Source organism: Acanthopagrus latus, chromosome 9 (assembly GCF_904848185.1).
Source record: "Acanthopagrus latus isolate v.2019 chromosome 9, fAcaLat1.1, whole genome shotgun sequence".
Lineage (NCBI taxonomy): Eukaryota > Metazoa > Chordata > Actinopteri > Spariformes > Sparidae > Acanthopagrus > Acanthopagrus latus.
This window is the reverse complement of record NC_051047.1, coordinates 10,693,220-10,716,841: the sequence shown is the minus strand read 5'-3', so window position 1 is coordinate 10,716,841 and position 23,622 is coordinate 10,693,220. Positions and strand designations below refer to the sequence as shown.

Here is a 23,622-nt window from a genome sequence, read left to right as displayed (position 1 = left end):
CCTTCTAAACAGACACATCATTTCCTGTAAATGGGGTGGAGAAATTACTGTAAATACACCTTTACTTCTTGGGGATTTCCACTTGAATCACATGCTCAGATCACAGTGATAATAGACAACTAAAGCTTTATATAAAAAAGAATCAAGTAGTCATCCTAAAATAATTATAATATATTATAATTGTAGTTTAAAAAAGAAAAAAAATCACATGATGAAATTGTCTTTGACAGCATGAGCTTTTACAGCAATGTGACTAGCTAATGCCACATAAGGAGCATTTTTGTTACTCAAAGTGGGTGAAGTTCATTAGTTAGCTTTTATTCAGTGCATTTCTATTAATCACCAAAAAAAAAACTGCTTCAAAATCTGACTTTATGGTTAGTGACACTCAGTGCGAGTTGAGGGGAATCTCCACTTTGTTAGCATCTACGGGGAACATTTAGCAGTGAACCTACATGTAGACACAAGCAAATTTACACACTGATGTGACCCAGGCCACCCTTAGCCAGAAGACCTCTGCTGATCTGTAGTGTGTGTGTGTGTGTGTGTGTGTGTGTGTGTGAAAAACAAAATGTAGTTGATGGTTGGCTCTCATCATTTTATTTTGATTTGATACTTGGGATTACAAATTGAGATACACGGGTGTGTGAACACCTTAAAACTGCATGTAACATGATGATACTAAAGTGTGGGAAATATCTCTGTGAGACAGAATATACTTACTGTACGTCCTCATACACTCCATCAGCTCACAGCAAAGGTTTCATTTTGCAGCACCATACAAGGTAAATAGAACATGTGTGAATGATAAGGACTGCTGATTCACTCTTAGGTCAGTAAGTAACCGTTCTTCAAGATTAAAGGTGTAAGGTGATTATTTTAACTTAGTCTTACTTAAGTCTTTTTTTCTGTATATATATTATGGAACCTGGCTGATTATCAGTTGGCCAATATTACTGGCATACCTTAGATATACATAGCAGCATACTGTGTGTTGTCCGATATGCACCAAAATGAAAGCTGTTGTTTTTAGACATTATTATGCAGAAAATGATGCCCTGGGTAATGCATAAATATTGAATTACCTATGAAGATAAAAGTTCACTGATAAATTGAGTATCGGCCCAGTTTTGAGTCATTCCAATAAAGGGTTGCTTTTAAGTCTTAAACTTGGCAGTGACACACTAGCTCTTCCACTCAACTAGGAAGGTCCAAGTTGTAAGTGTGACACAAACAGACCTTCAGGTATAATTTCAGAACTAATCAACAGACTCTGTGTATTTTAAAGATAATTTGTTTATAGAATAATAGTTCCTTGTGATGGGGTGATCTTCATCATTGATGTATTAATTATAAAAGAAAATTGCATCTTCTGAAGCTTTAACTGTTCAGCTATTGCATCTCATCATCCAGTATATACTCAAATACTTTACCTTAAAAAAAAAAACAGTACACATCAGTAACACACAGTATATGTGTTACTGTCATTATTGTACTCTTAAAATGCTGTACAAATAACTGTAAGGCTCTACATTTGCCCATGTGTTTTACTGTGAGCCTATATGTGTTAAGTTATTTTGCTGTAAAACAAAAATACATAGTCTTTGTCAACACTGTAATGTTAATTGTTGATTAAGTTACCATAATATCATCCCTGACTTATTTGTGTTGAGCTACTCATAATGTTTTGGATGTCTCGGTTTGTCCAGCAGGTGGTGTAAATCAATTTTTTTTTAAAAATCAGTTTAAGTGTTATTGCTGAAAACAGCATGGGGAGACCTGAAGATTATGTTAATTTCCTTAAGAACAAACAATATGAACTATAATTTATGTTATGAGTGGCTCATGTGAATCATGTGTTTAAACAGTTTTTTGTGTATTTATTGTTTTATTGTTTTGTTTCATTTTTGTTTCAAAAATGTGTTTATGATTCTATCAATGTAAATCATGGGAGTGAGCCTAGTGCATTGGTATGTAGAACAATAGAACAAGAGCAGAAGTATGCAAAATATCAGCTTGTTGATAACTTTGTAAACATTACATGAACAGATGTTTGAGGAATTTATTGAAATAAATAAGTCGAATAAATACAAACAAAATAGAAGAAACCAAAGCAAACTAAATAGACCTAGAGTTAATTAAGTTATTCAATATAGACAATATTTTAAAGACAAATTAATTAAAAAACAAACGGGGTTATGTGTTTATGAATAAGGATAACCTCGATTTAGTTATGTGACGTCATCGGACGATACCATCTGTGAGCGCAGCGGCGGGGAGAGTCGGACCAGACAACCCGGCAGTGCAACACATGAGAAACCAACCATGACTCAAACAGTCAGCTTCTTCTGTAGACTTGCACTTTAACCTCATCCTTCAGAAACATCTCCTCCGACACATGCCACATTTGAGCGGACGGTTGAACCGAGCGGTGTGCCTCCACCCCCCTGCGTGCGAGAGCTCTGCCTGGACGTGTTTTCTGTTTGGATGGTGTACAGTCGAGCGAAGGAGCGCTTCCGCTTTGCCTGCAGCCGTGCTGTCACAGCGGGAGGATGAACAACCAGAAATGTAGCACTTTAATTCAGAAACCAAGAGGACGGACGAGCATTATAAAATGTATCTATGTTGTGGGCTTCATGGTGAGTAGCTAACTGAGACCTGACGGCGCTGCTTTCAGCAGGCTGGGGAGGACATGTTTTGACAACTTAAAGTCATGATGTAAGACCTACATTTCATAATTCAGAGAGAAGAGATGTGCTCGGTGTTCAAACTGAGCTAAAATAAATGGCCAGGCTATTCCTAGGGTGTTAGCAGGGGATTTAAACATGTAAATGAAATGTACATTCTTATGTTTGGTTTAAAACGAGTAAAATGTAGCTAGCTCTGACACACACTCTCTATCTGTCATAGCTATTGAAGGCTGCTATAAACGTTTTGACTGTAAAAATTAGTGAGAGTTTAGTATGTTTTGAAGTGAAGGTCAGTGAACTCAGCACAGAGTACAGACTCATTGTGGCATCATGGAAAATTGTTTTCATTTTAAGCTTTGGACTTTGGACCACAAATGCTGTCCAGCCACTGAAAAAATAAAAAACTACTCACTTGGTGTGTAGGTAATTTTGAAATCCATAAGCAGTGTAGCTACGAGATAAGGGAAATGTTACAGAACGTGGCAGGTTGCTTTGACACCTCTGATTGTGTTGAGGGTCGCCTCTTCAGGCCATCACTGTCAGTAAAACATGTTGCCAACTGGACTGGGATACCTACTGACTGGAAGGACGCGGTGAAATCTCATGCAATCTCAATCTATACAAGCAAGCCAGTGTAATTGTGAGGATGTGGACAGCAAGTAACACCGATGCCGTTTGTATGAGTTGACCTTCAGTAAAACTAACTTTATGGTAAGCCTGCATTGCTGGCTAAGTGATTATCTAATTAAAGGTGACCAGGCAACTCACATTGTTGGCACAGCGAGCACAGCAGAGTAGAGAGAAACTGCTGGGGACAGTACTGCCTCTGAAAGTTAAGCAATTAGTGGTAAGAACACTGTATGAAGAGCTGTGTGACTTCAATCAAGGGCTTGGCAGGATCAGCTCTGATCCCAGTAATGCAGACAAACAGGATGAACAGTGACATTCTTCAACTGTTGCAACGGCCTCTAAACTCTCTAAACGCTCTGTGTTGAATACTGAACACTGGCTTCACATCACATGTTTGATTTATGTGTTTCATTCTGTTCAGAGGTTCTGTTGTGATAAAATCCTGATAGTGTTAACAGCTGGATACCTTCTGCTGGGCTCATTCTCTCTCCTTCACTTTTGTTTGTTTTCATCAGGACTTGTTTGGGGTGAGCATGATCATCCCATTGCTGAGCCATCATGTGAAAGCTCTTGGAGCGAGTCCCACTGTGGCTGGGATTGTAGGTAAATAATGTCCATTGCACAAAGTAATCTATTTAAGTTGCCTCACAGTAGATGTACTCCAGGATCATTAGAGTGTATGTTCAATTAGGTAGCAAGCTGACAAGTCTCATCACACGTCCAATCAAGTTATTGTCGGCTCGTTGGAGTCTGCACAGACAGAGAGGCATGTTAGTTTTCTGAAGTAACAAACAAATAATTTGCAACAACAAAGCCCCACACATTGGCATAATTAACTCCATGATGTTACATATTTTTTTTACTGATCGACAATTGGGATCACTTCTTTGTTTTTGTTTATGCCACACGTCATTTCTCCCGGTTAAATAATTAATTTCAGTTCAATCTCATTTTGTACACCTCTATGTCATTTAACAAAATTAATGATTGGTGCATTAGCTGGAAAATGATGGAGAGGTTAATCAGTGGTACAAGGCAATAGTTTTCGCAGCCTTGCTCCTACGCTTTCGTTTGGTTTCAACTACTGTGTACTTTCTTCGTGTAATGTGCAATACTGTCCCATTGTTCTGTGCTGTTATCACTATTTTCCATTTTTCACATCACTTGGATGATGTTTAGCCATAGTATCGTTTCAACATTGATAAGGGGTGCAAGGGGGATGGAAAAAAACAAAGAGCGACAAATTAAAACAGTAATGATAAATAAGTACACAAAGTAATTTAAAAAGCATCGGATCTTGACATCTATTGTGCATGCACAATAGTCAAGCAATGCTAACTAACTCAGCTCTTTAACATTTTAATATGTGTTTTGGGGTTTGTTTGTTTTTTGTTGCATTCAAACTGAACTCTTGTTCATATATATATATGATATAAATATAAATATATAAATGAATGTTAACAATGTGTCACAAAGTAGTTCAAAGTAGCCTCCATGCTATTCAAATTATCTGAAAGTTCCCATATCTGTCTCTATCCCTGCATATATTGCTGAAAATCAGTTTAAGTTATTGCAGTGGCAGTTTTTTCAATATCATGCAGCCTTGGTGAAAGATTCTAATACTTTCTGTCAGTATGATCTTAGCATGATGATGGATTTGAACACATGCCCTGTATCTCTTCTGTGATCTGTTTTAAAATTTGGAAACTGTTCCAGGGTCTACATATGGGATCTTACAGCTCTTCTCAAGCACAATAGTTGTAAGTACTGACTTTGTTTCCCTCTTAAAAATCCTGGACATCTGTCTTTGTCTCTAACTTCTATTCAGCCTCCCCTGCTAGACAAGGCATGCTCACAGTTAGTGGCCAGGATGGCTGCATTCCATGTCATCTCTGGTATTTCATGGAAACAATAAACACTGTCTGTTTAAGGTTGGCTGTGGTCGCACAATACGTTCAGTCTGCACACATTCACACATACAAGTGACAACTAGTTATACGCAGATATCACTCTTTTTACACAGATATTTTGAACGCCCTCTGTTGGCTCTGAGATATTTTATCAATGAACTGACCTTTGAGTGGTACACTGTAAAAACAAAACCTGGTGTCCAAACTGTTGAGAAATGCACGTGCACAGCGCTCTACAATAAGCATAGCATTTGACAAAAGATTGTCCGCTTTCCACGTCCCTTTCCTGCCACCCCCGGCTCCAGAAATTGGTTTAATTCTCAGGGGTCATGCGACAAATTAAACAGATAAGGAGTCATCTGTTGGTTCCTGCGTGCAGACCGGCTGAATCCTGATAAACGTAGGGATACGTGAACAGCTGGGTCTCTATGAAAATCCCACCAAGCTACATCCAGAACACAGCAAACTCAATTGGTCCTTATTTCATTATTTCATCAGTGTGTGTGTGTGTGTGTGTGTGTGTGTGTGTGTGTGTGTGTGTGTGTGTGTGTGTGTGTGTGGAAAGGGGGGGGAGACAGGGTGAGAATTGAATAAAAGCTTTTATAATGACCAAGGCTCCTGGGTTAAGAGGGAATTGCATTTAGTTCCTCTATACACATCTTGTGTTTGGAAATACTTTTCACTGTTTATTTCCGTTTGTTGGGATTTGTCATTAATCCGTGATAGTGACATTTGGTTCTATGGTCAGTGACTTGGAACCAAAATTTAGACCTGAACTTCGCACATCCACATGTTTTGCAGGACGGTTTGATTTCTGTTTGTGCTTTTGCGTCATTTCCTGTGTGATTGGCAGGGCAGCTGGAGTGATGTGGTGGGACGGCGGTACTCTCTGCTGGCATGTCTGCTGCTAAGCGCTCTGGGCTACGGCCTGCTCGGGATGTCCACCAGCATCGCTTTGTTCGTCCTCGCACGGATACCTGTGGGTAAGTCCCAGACCAAAGGTCGTTTTCACAGAAGATATTTTGACATGTTGCAAGAGGAAAATAACAGGTGCAAATATTCAAATGAATCATCGATTGATTTTATTTATTTGCTTGCATTTCAGTTCAGGCACCACTGTCACTCTGTCATGTCTTACTGGGACATTCAAATGGAATGGTATCAACATACAGTTATTAGTAACAATCAGAGCAGTCTGCTATGTCAATTGATCTGTAATTTCACAATATTTCCAAATGTTCATCAGTTGCTGTGTCTGATATCGTCTGGTTGAGTGCTTTTCAAACTGCGCTTATCTCAACTTTAGTCTAGGGCTTGCTGGCTCCAGAGCAGAGTTAGACCAGACTTTGTGAGGATATCTCCAGTAAATCAACTAAATCTGGGGCTAAGATGTGCCAGTGTGATAGAATGAGTAGAGGAAGCTCTTATGGCTGTGGAGACTAAGTTTAGGGCTGGAACATATTCTCTTACAGTTCACTTCTTATTTCCATACAAAGTTAACCATTCTTTTCCATTTCCCTGCGGTTTTCTTCACTGTTTCGTTAGGTTTAGACAATAAAAGTACTTGTTAAGTTTAGGAAAACATAGTTTTGGGTTATAACATACAGTAAATGTAAGTAAATTGAAAGGAGAACTTCTCCTATGTGCATATTTAGATGACCTTTTGCCTCAAGTTGCAAAGCTATGATCATGATCAGGAATGACCACCACCTTTATCTTAAAGTTCCACCAGTTTCTTAATGTCACTGTAAATTGACCATTTTCTGTCTCAGGGCTCTTCAAGCACTCGCTGTCCATCTGCAGAGCCCTGCTGTCTGACCTGGTGTCTGAGTCAGAGCGCCCTCTGGTGATGGGATACTTCAATGCAGCCTCCAGTGTTGGCTTCATCCTGGGTCCTGTGGTGGGTGGCTACCTCACGGAGCATGAGGGCGGCTTTTATACCTCGTCCTTTACCTGTGCAGCCATCTTCCTTCTTAATGCAGGTGGGTAGACAGCGCAGAGAAGTAACTGATTTAAGTAGAGCCTGTATTTGAAACATTTATCTAATACTATGTGGTCATTTTTCCAGGACTGGTATGGATGCTACCATGGAGCGAGGCACATGTTCATCGTAATGGGACAAACTCCAGCAACGACGCACGAAAAGGTTGTCGTGATAACAACTACAGTAAATCAGTTCAGAATGGCTCTCATGCAAATAGTCGCTGCATGGAGTCGACAGCAGAGACTGACCCAAGACCCAGAGCTCCAGGGAACCACCGAGGTGGCCTCAGGTGGATGGAGGTGTCTCTGCTCCAGCCTGTCTGGAGACAGCTGTCCTCAGTGGGCACCAGGATCCGCATGGTGGCCTCCTCTGACATGTGGGATTTGTTCCTGGTGCGACTTCTGATGGCCATATCTATCATGCTTTATTACAGTAATTTCTCTCTGGCTATGGAGGAGCGTTTTTCACTCAAACCAAAGGTGACGGGTTATATGATCAGCTACGGTAGCACACTGGGGGCCCTGGCAGGGTTCCTGGTGGGGCCGGTCACCCAGATGTATGGGAACAACATGGCTGCTCTGCTGCTCCACTCCACAGTTCTGACCTGCTCGTTAATTTTTCTGTATGCTGCTGCACCCAGTGTGTGGCAGGTGTTATTCACCTCCAGCTTCTTGGCCATTTCCACCTCTATTGGACGGACATGCATCACAGACCTGGAGCTGCAGAGAGGAGGGGTCCAGGCCAGTGGGACTCTGATCGGAGCCGGGCAGTCAGTCACAGCCGTCGGTCGAATCCTGGCCCCTCTCCTCTCTGGTCTGGCCCAGGAGTTCAGCCCCTGTGGTCCCCCCAGCCTGGGAGTGGTCCTCGCTCTCGCAGCTGTAGGTTTACTGCTCATCAGGATCCCTAAATGGGATGGGAGGGGGATGAGAAAAACGGCCAAGCTCGTAAAGTCTGAGTAACTGAACAAATTTAAAATTATGAAAATGAATGCAAATGTACCACATGGAGAAGTGCCCTTATTTGTAGGCCAGCTGTGAAGATGAACAGCAGACTCATAGTAGGTACGATGTTCCCTGCTCAAAGGCCTCTGCCACACACGTCTGTAGATGCAGGGTCAGAGTGGCTCGTCAACACCAGCACTGCAGTCCTTCACTCAGGAAGAGCAGCTTTGAAACTCAAGCAAAGCATCGATGTGAAGTCAGGGCCGAAAAGTTTAATACAAGGAGGTCTGAACAGACAGAAACATATGGACCTTGTTCTGGCAGATACTGCTTGGGACAGCTTGATTGGAAACAGTGCACGTTTATTTTTAATCTTATTTTCTAACCACTACAGTCTCCGAAGTCCCTGGTGTTACTGTCTGCCTGCTGATGATGAGACAGAGGAGATCCTCCTTTTAAAGGTAGTAACACTTCAGACATCCAGAAATGAGCTGGAACTGTATTTAATGTGGGGAAAGCCTGACTGTCACATGGTAGTTGACACTGTTATAGTAATAATAAAAATAAATTAGTTTAACAAACTTTACCTCATTCAGTCAGTTGTTTCTGCTGATGCACTGCATTAGAAATAATTCCTGTGGTGGCTTACGAGCAGCTGCTTGCTCTGGTTTCTGATTCTTGAATTTTAGTTGGAGATTTGTGAGATTTGACTTAGGAGAACTTTTAATAAAGATGTTGAGATTTGACGGATTTAACTGTATACCGAGTACCACCGCTGTCAAAACATTAAATGTTAAGACGTAAAAATGGTAATGTTTATAAATGCCAAAAAGTCACAAGGAATAAACAAAGTTTTGTATGCGAGTCTGTGGTGTTTTACATTGTATATGAAACTCTGAAATCAACACTGTTATCTTCACATTCATCTATGGCGGTGCCTTCAGTGTCACATTTATAAACCTACATTGGATCAGAGGTGTAATTGAGAGTGCCTGATAACAGCTTTCAAACAACAAAACATTTATTACAATAAAAGAAAACAAACCGGGCCCCGATTCATGAGGTCCATCAGCGTAACAGACACACAAAATGCTTCCAGAGTACTTTGTACTGCACAGCAATAAATCCTCATGTTAAACTAATTTGGCCTATACACAAAACCTTATCATCAATCATATGACTGTCACACACACAATAGGCAATTAAATACAAAAAAGTACCATATTTACATCTAAGGATTAAGAAATAATTCAAAATAAAATAGTTTAAATTACACCATCTGAACATTTAAAAGCTCATGGGGAAAGATGAAATGTATTTAAAAATCACATTGATGTGAATGTCTGTGATGTGAAAATCTTTCAAACTAACGGCTCACTTTCTTCACTTTTAGTGCACTGAGCTCTCTGACATCTGACTTCAATGTATTAGTGTCCAGTTTGGCTCATTTGGGAGGTGGGTTCACCTCTTATAAGAAATGAAAAGACCTCCAGTTTTTTGTAAAGTCCCTGGAGCTGCTTGAGATCCCGAGACTCAGTCTGTGGTAGTCCAGCTGCTCTCTGAGAGCCCAGGGACTCTTTCACATCCTCCTAGGGTTCCACTGAGGCCGTCTGAGCAGAGGGTTTTGTGCTGCGTTGTCTCTGGGTTCAGCGGCCCAGGCTGGAGGTGGAGACGAAGGCTGCTCCTCCTCCTGCTCCACTTCATGTTGCCCATTTCTTAAATTATCCTCTGAGCTGCTGTCATTGCCAGCGGAGGGGGGGAGGTGACGGCGAGGAGCAGGAACGCGGGAGTCACTAGAGGAGGACTTTGTTCTGGACTTTCCACGTTCTGTCCGGCCTGTTTTCTCATTCAGCGTGTCAACAGAGGGCGCCTCCTGTAGGGTGTCCAACCTGCGCAGAGGCATCATGGCTCTGGAGGAGGAGCGGGCCGGCTGCCGAAACCGGGAGCGACTGGAGGGGTACGCCACCTCGGACATTGTTTCCTGATCGTCTACGACAGGTGAAGAAAATTAGAGTTATTTTTATGATGACATAACAACACATTATATTCAATATAACCGTGTGTAAAAAACAGCTATCAAGTCCAGTCTTAAAGCAGGAGTACAGAACTTTTACATGCAATTAAAAGTTCTTTACATTCAAATTCAGTACAGACGAATCTCTCTGTGTTTTACCAGAGTTTTTAAATGAGGTGTCTGTGGAGACACCTTCCACCGGCTCACCTGTGGCTACATTTTTTTGTAAACATTTTAGAACTGAAGAGGGGAGGTGCCACAGCAACTAATGTGGAGTATATGGAAGAGAACCTGCCACAAGGGGGAGACAAAAGTTCAATGCTGCAGGTTTGTGTTCCAGAAACTAATACCTGAGCAAGTTCCATTTGCTGAAAAGGGGCTGCGTGTAACAATAAAAGCTTAAACTAATGCTTATTCTAAGTAGCATTATAACTGACTAACTGGTGTCACTATTGCCAAGACAAAAAGGATTGCTTTCTGTTCTCAGAGTGGCAACTACCAACAACAGAGGATCAATTTATTCATTCATTTAGTCTCCAATGGAGATGTGAAAGCAGGCAAAAAAGTGAATGCTTCTGAATGATATGCTGAAGCAGAAAACTCGTCTATTGCCAGATTAAAGTGAAATCAAAGGGGGACATTAGATGTTGAGGGGCTAACGGTGGTTTAAGAGTCTCACCTGTGTAGCTCAGCCTCCCAGGAGGAAACTTAGAGTCCAGACTTTTCCCGGCAGGAAGAGAGAAATACTTCTGGGATTTGGGCACCACCTGAGAATAAGGTGGGCAGAATGACAGAGAAAACGAAGAATGGCAGGATAAAGAAAGTGAAACTTAATGTGTGATTTGTTTTCTCTCAGCTCAGTGTAGTTATGAGTTAATCAACCTTCTTCCAGTGAGATCCAATCCTGCTCTCCTGTGCTTTCTTTGAAAGGAGCACTATGTAATTTTTAAGAGGAAATTCAAACTCAGAATTTTAATATTTGCAATATTAATGAGGTAATAATGCAAACAAAGTAATATTTATTTTCCCCATCACTGCTCAGTTTATTTATTCACTTCATTTGGTCAGGTAAACAAAGAGAATTAGTTTATTTAGTTTGTTAAGGCATAACATTAAAAAAAAAAGGCTGAAAGCATACTCAGTGTACAAACACATGTATAATACTTCAGGTATTCCTGCTTACCGTTGTCTGGAAGCTGCCAGGTCGGAGGCTACGACGGATGCTGGCGTGACGTCTGATCAGTATCTCCTTTGTTTGGCTGTCATTGGGAAGGGCATGCTTGCCCGTGAATGCCACCGTCTGGATTTTAAAAAAAAATAAAAAAATAGAAAAATGTACTTATTATTTAACACACAACATCACACAGCAGGCTCCACCATTTCTGTCGTTTCCCGTCTGTAATAAAGCCAGGGTGGTCACAATGCTATAACCTTTAGGTCGCCAATATCCGCTGACAAAGGCAGACACAAAACAGGCCGTTAAGATGCTTTGAGGGGAGACGGCATTCTTTAAAGCTCAGATTACTCAACCAAAACCGGCCACACCTGTCTGAGCTGTAAAGGGTCTGTGTTTCTCTATTTGGAGTCGCCACACTAACTTCCACTACGCAGAGTGCCCATCATCGTCAACATGGCTCTGTCTGCCCTGCAGCTATTAGTTTGAACAAACATTACCACCTCTCAAACGCTGTAAAGGTTGTCATTGTCATTGTGAAAACAAAGATGCTCTTCTCTATTTCAGAAGAGGTCAACAGAATCAGAGAGTAGGAACTAATCTAATACTCATTTGTTCGGAGTGAAAATTGCATTTCCACCTGATATAAATAAATAAGGGCATGAGTAAACACTGATGAAATTAAACAACTCTAACGTGATATGAGTTTCAAGAGGGAATATGTAGCTATTTTCCCGAATGACGCGGTCAGCATGTCAGGAAAACAACATAACACCAGACAGAAGGCGACAGAGACAGAACTGTTTGCATGTGAAGAGAAGACGGGCGAGAGACCTGAAGACAGGGACTTTCAAGGTAATCAGACAAATCGTCTACTCAAGAACAGAAGCACATGCTCCCCATTTCTCTGAACATCAAAGCGTCTCCGTGCGCTTTCTAAAAAGGGTGATGTCATGTCACTAATGGAAAAGTACTGCCGACCGCAGTCTGTGGCCATGCAAAACAGCTCCCGGTTTCAGTGAGCTTGCAGTCATCACATCGTTGTGTTTGAGGAAGGCGTCACAGAAAAGAATCCGTCCAGTTTCTTGTCAAAGAGGAAACGGGGATGAAAATGGCAACTGTTCAACTTCCAGCCAATTACAGACAAATATGTCTCAGCTCACATGATAATATAATTTAATGCTGTGCTCTCATCTTTTCCAGCCACTGCTGCCTTTAAATATAAAAAGACAAAGGGGAAATCACAACTACTAAAAGAGAAGCATGTGGCTTAATTTTAGTAGATGGAAAACTTTCAGCTTGGTCAAATGTTTTTGATCCGTTCAAGACACACAAGAGTTCAGATTTCACAGCGCTGTGTGTGCTGGAAGCAGCTGGAAGCTCACTAAAACAACAGCAAAACACAAATGCATGAGGACTGAATGATTCTGCCTGTACTTTATCATGTTGTCCATTTTTCCTGTAGTGGTAACTGCCTCAGTGCTTTAGTAAAAAGGTACCAGCACAACAATAAATACACTGTTATGTGTAAAAGGGTGAAATGACTTCTAAGTAAACATGGATTATCATTAAAATGTACTCAAAGTATCTGCAGAAATTGCCTGTGATGATTTTGTATTTGACATTATTGAGATTTTTAGTATCCTTGGGATATCCATTATCAAGATCCCACTGGTCTTATAAATGACAATGTACTGTATCTAATAGGTTTAGAATGTGTAGTTTAATAAAAAATAATAATCTGAATAGTAACTACTACTACTTCAACCTGCCCGAGGTATATAGTACAAGATGTAATGGAGTCAAGAATAAAATATTTCTCTCGACGTGGTGAAGCAGAAGTATAAAGTAGCTTAGTATCAACAGCTGCCTGATTAAAAGAAGATCAATGTGCACGCAGCTGCTCTCCTGACAGACTGGTGTATATCTCACCCGTTGCCTGATCTTATACATGTTCTTGGACAGGATGTCGTGCATGTTCTTCAGGTCAGCGGCCTTGAACTTCTTCTTGGGTTTAGCGGCGCTTTTCTTTTCCTCACTAAAAGATAAGATCAGATAAAAACAGATGTTTAGAGAAAATACCTTATTTCCTCTGCCGCCTTTATCTGACACGGGCAACAAGAAGGCGGCGTGACAGTGAAACACAGAGGCAGAGGCGGAGGTTTCATACTAGAGAGAGACGATGGACGGAGCGGCGCTGATGTCTCCGGTCACTGTGTCCAGGATCTCCATGGCGTTCTGCAGCTCCAGCTTCTTGTACAGCGCCACGATGCTCGACTCTGCCCGGCTGTCTCGGATCAGGATCTTGCGCAGGATCCGATTGTTGAACTTCATAAATCTGTTGTGGAGGGAAGTAATGGGATTACAAGAATCAGTGTGTGTGCAAAATCTCCAGCCATGCACAGTGCAGGAAGAAAAATGTCTAACTGTCAACAAACGCTCTGAAAAACACTGAAACGGACAGTGTGTTCATAACAAGGAACATGTCAGCCAGTGCAGCGGCAGGGCTCATTGATGCGGTTTTAATAGTTTTGACAACAATGGAGTTAACTACATCAGGCTTTGGCTACGCAAACAGTTCTTGTTGATGGATTGGAGAGGAAAAGGTCACCCCAAAATGAAAATTCAGTCACCATCTCCCCACCCTCGTGCTGATGGGAAGACAAGATGAAGTTTTGTAGTCCACAAAACATTTCTGGTGATTCATATACACTTTTTTTGTGCCCAAATCTCCATCGTAGCATTAAAATCTACTTCTAACTTCTCGATTCAAACTGGGATCCCGGGGCATCAGGAGACTTGGATTATGTAAGTTTTAAAACAAGTCCCCCAGCTACTTCAGTTGTTTAGGGACAACACCGCAACACTATTTCACTGTGAAGCTCCACAAATGTTTTGTGGATTACAAAAATCCGGTGTACCTGAACACAAAGCCATGTGACAATTTCTAACAGCTCTGTGTGTCTCTGCACCGTCGACCTCACAGCTTGTTGCGACTTGTTAAAAATCTGCATTCTGAGACTTGAGGAACCCGTCAGACAAGACAAACATGAGGAATGTGTCAACAAATCCATGAGGAGGAGAAAGAAAACTGGAGGGGGAAAGAAGTTTGACAAGGCAAGTAAAAACAGAGGTTAGAGGAGGAAAGTGTGTCTAAAGAAACCAAAACACGTACATAAATATATATGTACAATATTTAAGCTTTGTATGTTTGTATTTGATCTGGTCAAGTGTCAATATTGGACGCGAGTATGGACAACATGATGCAGACTGCGTACAAGACTACTTTTCTTCTTCTGTTCTGTTTTTTTTTTAATTCCGTATGTATGTCAGCAGCATAACTGCGTATTAAACATCATATTCCATACAACATGTTCTGGATTATTGAAGCTGTTTTAAAAATGTAATTCTATGAAAGTACCATTGATTCTTACCAGAATACATCAAATGTAAATGTTACAACAGAGAAATATAGATCCGTTGGCAAGACTTTATATTAAGTCAACACTGATTATCACATATCACTGGGCTTATGACATATTCTTGGTTTATAATAACTGTATTGTGCCAACAGTAATTTGGCTCAGAACAAAACTGTTTGTCAACTTTCTACGCTGACTTAAGGTCAAAATGAATACATTCTCACTCAGAGACCTGTCTTCTTGAGACTACAGCATCAATCCATTTGCACAGCGCAAAGCCCCAAGAATATTATTGGCAAAATATACTAAGATATGATCAAAATATGATGATATCCATAATAATACTCTCTGATCATGAAAGTCACAGATTTCATGTTCAGAATAAACAAAACTGCCCTAATCCTAACTTGATCATTTTCAAACCAGGTCATATTTGGACAACATATATGACAAAATTTACGATGTATCTGGTATCCAAGTATAAAATATGTCCGTGTGATAAATACAGTCCATATCTGACCATGCATGGTGCACATTAACAAAATGCATCAGAAAGTGTTACAACTTAACTTGGGTTTTTCACAAATTAGGTGAAGAAATCTTTAGATTTTATGTAAACTAATCGCAGCAGGAGGATAAAGAAAATTAGTTTTGTATTGCATTACATTAATATGTAGCATAACACATTAAGGTAATGCAAGTACGTACATTGACATACAAGGCTAAGAGGAATAAAGCAAACTGCTGATGCCGGAAGCTGAACACGACTCCAGCGTCTGACTGGCTGTCAACATTCCCACACAGTCCCAGAGTGAACAATGGCATTGTCAAACAAAAAACACAAAGAGGGAAACTGAGAGCAGGTAAACTAAACCTGGCATCAATCCTCCAGTTTCAATGCAGATTCTTCCTCCTTAAACTTAACGACATGAACCAGTGACTACTTTTAAATATAATGTGTACATTTTGCAGACGGCAATTTTACAGGAGTATGACGTAAAAGCTTTTTGTTTGGTAAGCGGACTCTTACTTGTCCTTCCAGTAGAAGTGGCTCCACTGTCCACAGAGGTCCTCTATGCCAGCGATGGTGTGCTCCATGAGCTGAGAGCAAAGGGAGACCAGTTTAGAAATGTACCCATAACCAACACTGTTGGCCGCATTTACAGCAATTTCAATCCGCTGCTCACCCTGCAGTGAACCTCGACGTTAATGGTGTCAAGATTGCGGTTTGTTCTGCGGACGTTGATGTACTCAATCAAAGGTCGAATGCTGATGCCCTGTGGGACAGATGAGGGAGAGAGATCAGAAACTCTGCAGCACGGAAATAATAACCTGACAAGAATGAGCATCATCCATAGAGAAAGATTCAACTTGTCTGTTTCTCTCTTATAGAGACTTTCCAACTTTACCTGAAACTTAATAAACACTCATTTAGACTGTAAATCATAATAATATGAGCTTGAATGCCAAAGGATTCACACCAAAACAACTGTGCACGATGTGTTGAGTGTAACCGCTCTCTTACCTGAAGGAAGACAGTGAAGAGGATGATGGCAATGGTGGCAGTGACGAAGAGCTGCTTGCGGCCGATGTTATCAGGGAGAGTGAAGGCCAGGGCGAAAGAAATCGCGCCTCGCAGGCCGCCGTAGGCCAGACCGAACTGATCTTTCATGTTGAATGGGATGGTGCGGAAAGGATTAATGATCTGAGTCAGCACCAAGACACCTGGAAAGGAAGAGTGGATGAATGTCATTGTGCTTTAGCTGAGTTTAAAGCCGTAGTCATGAGCCCACAGATGATTTCACTTACAAGCTTTGGAGCTTGTTTCAGCTCAGTGTTTTGGTTTTATGATGCCAAATTACTGCCTGGTTACACGCACTTTTGTTGTTAAAAAAAAAAATGGTAATAGTGCTCAAAAACTCCACAGAGCACCTTTAACCCTTCTACAAAACCAACAGAAGCCGACTCAAACAAAACCTGACCTCCACCACTGCCCAGATACCCCTCTGCCCTCTCCTTACCCAGACCTCTCCATACAAAAGCAAACAGCAGTGTGAACAGGATGTAGCCCCAGTTCCACTCGTGCTCCGTTGTTATGGTGACCACCCCCAGGAAGAAGAAGATGAGGGTCTCGGAGATGGAGCCGAGCATCTTGACCACGTGGCGGATGGTGGTGCAGGAACGCTGGGAAACATTTTCCTCCACGTAGTACTTCATGGTGAGGGCGCAGGTAACAATGCTGCAGAGAGACATGAAGAACAGCCGTCTCCCTGATGCATCCTTTCAGCGTTGAAACTTTTCCTGGAAAAAAAAAAACGTTGACATCTACTCACGCCATGATGGACGAGATGGCGAAGAGCTCGGCCACCAGATAGGCCAGGTAGCTGTACATGAATATGAAGAGGGGCTCGATCTCCCGGACCCTGGAGGTGAACCTCGTGGTGAAGGCGGCCACGAAGCCGAACAGGACGCCGAAACCCATCCCTCCGAGCCCGACCACGAAGAACCTTGCCACCCCCAGGAACACATCCACCGGCTCCACTACCGGCATCTCCGCCACGAAGTTGAACATGTTGTACAGCACCTTAAAAACAAAGCAGGCAAGTTAACACACGCAGACACACACAGTGCAGCTTTGCATGCACGCATGTGCACATACACACCAGTGTGAGAGGTCATGGGTGGTGTCAGGGGCTGCGGCCTCTAATGACACAGTTGCAGATAACAGTGATTTACTGAAATATTTGCTCGGCACTGTTTGCAATTTGATAATCTCATTTCAGCTAGCACACCGAGTGACTCACAGGAAAGGGAGCTTTTACCAGAGCAACCTTCTGTTCTGCCTTTGACTCTGACAATAAACAAGGGCAACATTTTCTTTCAGTCTTACTTATGTTTTTCTTAAAATCTGCTCTATGACTGCGCAAATCCATTAAAGGTGTCAGAGAAGGGAAGAAGCTTTTAGAGAGTATGTGGAACCTTTATGGTGCTCAGAGACAACCGCTCAGTCACAGTTTAAAGTTGTGATATTTCATTTAGAATAAGGAAAGGGTTTTAATGTTTACTAGCAAGTGGCTACTGTGAGGATCAAGTTTCCCAGGAGCAGTGTTAAAAAGAACTCTTTAATACATGTAAAACCAAAACCAATTTTAAAAAAAATGTAACAACAATATAGCCAAGTACAGTTTACTAAAGTTCTGCACAATTCTTAACCACATCAATTAAGTATTTCCATTTTCTGTTATGTTCTTTATTACTTCAACCCAACGAGTACTACATTTATGAATAACATGAAACTTAAATGTATTATGAACAATTGGGGTATATTATATTATATATTCAAGTATTCCCAAACTTTTTCAGGTAAAGGACTTCCCTAATTTTGAGGGCAATTTTCAGCCACAGATTGTGGGACTGAATAAACATACACAGCAATTGGGCGGCGAACAGTATGTGGGATTCAATCAAATGCATCCGATGCGCACTGAGTCTCACTGAAGTCACTAATCATCACTGAAACTCTACAGCACAGCAGGATGCACTGTGTCTGTGTCAGACAACACCTGTCAGTGGGATAAATCCATCGTTGGTTTTGGTTTTTTTTTTTGGATTTGTTGTTTATGAGATAAACACAGAACCTGAAATCCACTCAAACACTTTGAGTAACAAGCCTGTGAAAGATCAGAAACAAGGAACCAGGAACTGATTGGTCCATTTAAAAAAAACGACAACATTTATTAAAAGCAGATCTGCATGTAGAGTAACATGACATCAGTTCCCTGTTTGAAATTTGCATATCGAGGATACAGAGGATAACTCAACCAACAAGTGAATGCAGCGCTCATCAGATGCACTTGCACTTTTGGCAAATATCATCTCTTGTTTGATGAATTCTGCAACATGAGGCTCTCTGTACAGACCACGCCTGAGCTTACCCGGTCTCCTGAGTCAATGTTTGTCTGCACTTTTCAGCTCTGCTACTGTGTCCTAAACAAAAGGCTTGCCACACCAAAAGGGAAGGACAGGTAAATGTAGGTAGGTGGGTCAAGTAGGAAGGTGTGTTTAAGCACAATAAAAAAGAGGGCGGGGGGGGGAAACTTGAGTAGAGCTGGAATTGTTCAAATTTCAAACAATCGTGTGTGTGTTAACTCCTCCCACAGCACCCAACGCTACAGTGACCTCACAAACTGGTTTGGTGACATCTAAGTAAAGAAGCTATCAAGAGGCATAGTGCTCAGGTCTGAGTACACATCTGTTTTACAGGTCTTTAAAAGCATTCCCTCACTTCCAATTTCAAGTCACATCCCTCGCTGGCCGTCTCACCAGATCACAGCCGTCGCCTCCCACGCTTTATGTTTCTCATACATGCACACCAACCCAGAAGAGAGTGAACACAATAGTTCAGTATCTGGAGAAACCTGAGCTGTGCCTTCAGAGAGAGAACGGAAAAGCTTTGGACACATGAAACTCGTTCTTCTATTTCATATAATAGCAGTCTTGAAATTAAAAAGGGACCAAACTGGGCCTCGACTCGTAGGTGGAGCTAGAAGAGTCTCCTTAATTAGATACTGTGTGTGATTCTGATGTGCCGAGCAAAACACTGCTCTCATCTCTGACATAAATCAAACTCAGTTTTGTTTTTAAAAAAAAATTAAATATTTTACTGAAATCATTATTCATGACAACATTTAGGTTCAAGGTTACTTTAATCACACATAAAATCTGTCTGTTAGTTATATATATATATATATCCATTTACGCTAGGTTTATTTGTTTTTGCTTGTATGGGTTTTTTTACTACTGTACTTTACTACTTTTTTATTATGTTTGCTTGTGGGATTTATGTATATATCGTTTACGCTATTCGTTGTTAGTTTGTTTTGTTTTTGATGAGTTAAAGTGCTGGGCAAAAAAACTGATTTTATATTGTTATCCTGGTAGGAGAGCCACCAAACAAAAAGTAAAAATATTGTGAGATACGTCCTGTATCACCATATAGCCTAAAAATATTCTGATAGTATTTTAAGCTCATATCACCCCACCCTATGTCATCTTTAAATGGCACTATGTAGTTCTGAAGAAATTCGATTGCAACATTTTCACATTTACAATATTAATCATTTAATAATGCAAACTCAGAAATATTTATTTTTTCCATAGCTGAATAAACAAGCTGTTCTCAGAGGAAAATAAGGTCCCAAAACACTGTTTGAAGCTAGAAAGGTGGCAGGGTCCGCCAAATATAAACAACATAAAATAGTATGACGCTGCGTTGTCCTTTAAGGACAGCTTGTTTATTTACAAACTACACAGTGCACCTTTGTTGACTGAACATATCTATTTTTCTAGTTTTCACATTGCTTGCCTGTGTTTTGCGTTCATTATTCAAGCGATGTGTTGTTTATTTTGGTTTTGATGACCAACAACATTATACTTCTATTTGTTTGAATAGAGGGTTGATACTGAGTATAAGGCTTTTTAAGGCTTGTTTCCCCATCCTGCACTGTGATTACTGTCTTATTCATGTAATGTGTGTGTATCCTTATTTTGTGCTAAACTAACCTGAACAGAAGGTGTATTTGGTTGCAGAACCAATTTACACTCCATTGTCCCAAACGATACCACATGTGATGGCACCTCGCTCGGCATGTTTTCATACCAAACAGCAGCCCTGAGGCGTCCAAAGCGGGACAACATGTTGCAGCAGGCCTCAGCTCTAGTTTGACACCAAGTGATGCCTACAAATCCCACAAACCTGCACGGCATCAAACACACTCTTGCAGTCTCCATCTCAGGCTACTCACCACAGTGACGGCATCATTGAAGAGGCATTCCCCAAACACCACGATGTAGAGCTGCTCGTTCACGGACACGTCCTCGAACACGCTCAGCACGGCCACGGGGTCCACAGCCGAGATGATGGTGGCAAACAGCAGGTTCTCCTGCAGGTTGATGTCCTGCACACCGAACGCCTCGATCTGGCATATGGCAAACAGGGACATGCCAATGCCGATGCTGTTCCACAGAGTCCCCACCACTGCAAACCACAACACCTGCACACACAGACAGGAAAGTGTCAAATGAATGCCTTTGTAGGAGACCGAGAAGGCGCATCTTGTTGAGGAAAACTGACCGTGCCGATGTTCTCAAAGAAAGGCCTGGTGGGCATGAAGTAGCCCGAGTCCAGGACGATGGGGGGCAGCATGTAGAGGAAGAAGACGTTGCTGGAGAGCACAGCAGGGGGCTCCTCGTGGACAGAGAACATGATGCCACCCACAATCAGACCAATGCTGATGAGGAGGCACGACTCTGGCACCCAGATGGTGATCTTGTGGTACACATGGAAACCTGAGGGAGGAGGGTTTAGTTGAGAAAGAAGAAAGAAGCATCCACCTGTGTCCACACCTATTGTTGACATCCTGGGCACGTGTAACTGTTACTCACCAATCTTTGCGAATGAAGCCAGCAGCACCCAGAGAGTGATTTCGAACGGGATCTGTATTCTTGGGTAGTCCATTGTAAACACTGGTAAATTCGCCTTGTCCGCGTTTGGGAACGCCTGGGGGCCGTCATCGGGTTTAACCGGGGGCAAAATCGTGACCCCGGTGATTGGCCTGGGTGGGACCTCTCCTCTGGAGCCATGCAGAAGACTTAGCAACGTGAAAACAAGGAGTAAAACTCCTGCTCGTCTAAAGAAGTGTAAATCCATGTCGCACAAACACCGCAGCCCCCCACACGGTAATCCAATCTGACGTGATTGTCAATCACTCTATCCAACCTTGATGCGCCAAAGGGGAAAGTCAAGCTCAGCTTCTTAAAATGTTAAAGTTCTGGCATGTTCTCACTCCTCCGTCTTCTTCTGCTGAGCTTAATTGGAGTCTCTTCACAGCTCACGGTCGTGTGTTTCCCGCTGGCCCCCCCTTCAAACTGCGGGACGACACACCTGTGGTTTACCTGCGGCGCGTCCACGAGTTCCGATACAGGCTGGGTGCGGCCGCGCGCGCCGCTCCGATTGGCTCTCACCTGGAGCCGATAAGAGGAGGGTGGGGCGTGGAGCTGAGCCTGCGACCCATTCAGGGGCCGCTCTTCAAGTTTCGGTGACACCAGTTCCCCGAGCGACTTTAGTTTCAACCTTTGCTTTCAATCCAAACAGCTCCTTTGTTTTATCTGAAGTGGGTTATGAATTACGCACCGAAAAAGGTTCATGGATCTGGACTGATATGTGAGGAATCTGGCTCATATAGACAGGCTCCTTCCTTTAAATGTCTAATCAAAAAGCAGCTTACCTCTTGAATTCAATTTGATGTAATGAAAAAACAAAAATAAATAAAGAATAATTAAATAACATAATTCTGCCAGCACAGGTGTTCGCAGCATCACTGGACATCTCTGATTCAAACAATATACGAAGTTGAAATAGCAATAATCTTCTTTGTTTGAATATTTCCTTCATACAGGAAATTCAGCTCAGAGTAGCAAAGAAATTATAAACACCAAGTACTTCATATGAAAACGACATCGAATGGACATAGAAATAAGGATACGGTGCCACAATCAACCCAACAGTAAGATGGAGAATAATACATTACTGATGATAATAATGGTAATAGAGAGCAGGGATTAAAAACAACTGAATAAAAATAACGCAGATCAAATTAAAAACAGAATGACCCAAATGCATTAAATCAATTGAAACACAACATTTGTAAAGAGTTGCAGGCCTGAGTCTGGTCAGTCAGCTGGTTAAAGCACAGGATGAGTCTGGTGTGCGGGCTGCGCCACCTTGTGGTGGATGTTACCAGTTGACCTTTAAAGAAACTCCTACACTGAATGTTTGAACAGTCCAGTTAAAGTCTTTTCTCCAGACAGTGATGTCAAGTAAAACCGTATGATAAGACAATTACTCCCAACCAGGATTACTTTAAAATGTTTTACACTGTTGTGTTTTTTTCAATTTGGAGGAAGAACTCAGATCTTTTTAAAAAGTGATCACAGTGTAAAAATACAGCTACAAGTAAAAGTCCTGCGTTCAAAATCTTACTTAAGTGAAAGTACTGACATATAATCATTACAATTGGATCTGTATTAAACGATAAGTTCACCCTAAAATGAAAATTCCGTCATTGGCTTGTCATCTCATTGACAATTGAAAGCCGGGTAAATTTTTGAAGTCCACAAAACATTTCTGGAGCTTCACAGCAAAACAGCGTTGCAGCGTTCTCCTGAACAGCGGCAGTAGATGGGGACTTGTTTTAAAGGCTGAAGTGATGAGATGAGTTTGGAGCATTCTTTTAAAATATCTAGTGAGCTGGCGTCCCTGATATCTATAGGTGGTGTGCACTGCTTTAAATGTTTCTACGAGATGGCAGAGTGTAAATAACACAACTGTCACAAAAACACAAAAAAAATCACTTTAAAGAAAAAGACCTGAGAGATATGAAAGAGAGACACCTGACTATTTCAAACCATGTTTTGAATATGAAAACACATTGGTTGGAATAAGACAGGTGAAACCTCTGACTGCATGCATTTCAATCATTTGTTTCATCAGTGTGTTTTTAAGGTCCAACGGTGTTATTGGAGGCAATATATCAGATTGCATGCAGCCTTCTCTGGAGCCACAAAGGGCTTCATAGTTTTTATGCAATTTTACTCCTCAAGACCTGTAAACACACTTTAATGTTCAACATTAGTGGAGTTGCCCTTTAACAAGCAGGCTATAGTGGCTGTCCAAGGAGTAACAGAACAACGCTCTCCCTCCTGTTGGCAAAGGACAGATGGCATTCAGTCAGTGACAGGGCTGAACCGTTATATCAAGAACTAGCATCTGTTGGGACTTTTTCACTGAAAAAGTCTC

The 23,622-nt window shown here is 41.6% G+C and overlaps 2 protein-coding genes across 2 annotated transcripts; one reads left to right on the top strand and one right to left on the bottom strand.

Moving 5' to 3' along the window:
• The first annotated feature begins 2,291 nt into the window (after positions 1-2,291).
• Positions 2,292-9,019, top strand: mfsd9 (major facilitator superfamily domain containing 9). The gene is made up of 6 exons (XM_037109746.1): positions 2,292-2,639; positions 3,836-3,923; positions 5,037-5,080; positions 6,084-6,213; positions 7,003-7,212; positions 7,299-9,019. Exons 1-6 carry the CDS (start codon positions 2,553-2,555, stop codon positions 8,171-8,173), a joined length of 1,434 nt encoding a protein of 477 aa, XP_036965641.1. The 5' UTR covers positions 2,292-2,552; the 3' UTR covers positions 8,174-9,019.
• Positions 9,020-9,151: 132 nt separating this feature from the next.
• On the bottom strand, positions 9,152-21,732 carry slc9a2 (solute carrier family 9 member 2). Its single transcript, XM_037109745.1, has 13 exons — positions 21,210-21,732; positions 20,899-21,113; positions 20,570-20,818; positions 17,099-17,349; positions 16,787-17,004; positions 16,291-16,490; positions 15,953-16,042; positions 15,796-15,866; positions 13,514-13,681; positions 13,276-13,381; positions 11,353-11,469; positions 10,849-10,936; positions 9,152-10,144 (listed from the first exon to the last, which is right to left on the bottom strand). Exons 1-13 carry the CDS (start codon positions 21,472-21,474, stop codon positions 9,735-9,737), a joined length of 2,448 nt encoding a protein of 815 aa, XP_036965640.1. The 5' UTR covers positions 21,475-21,732; the 3' UTR covers positions 9,152-9,734.
• Between the last annotated feature and the right edge of the window lie 1,890 nt (positions 21,733-23,622).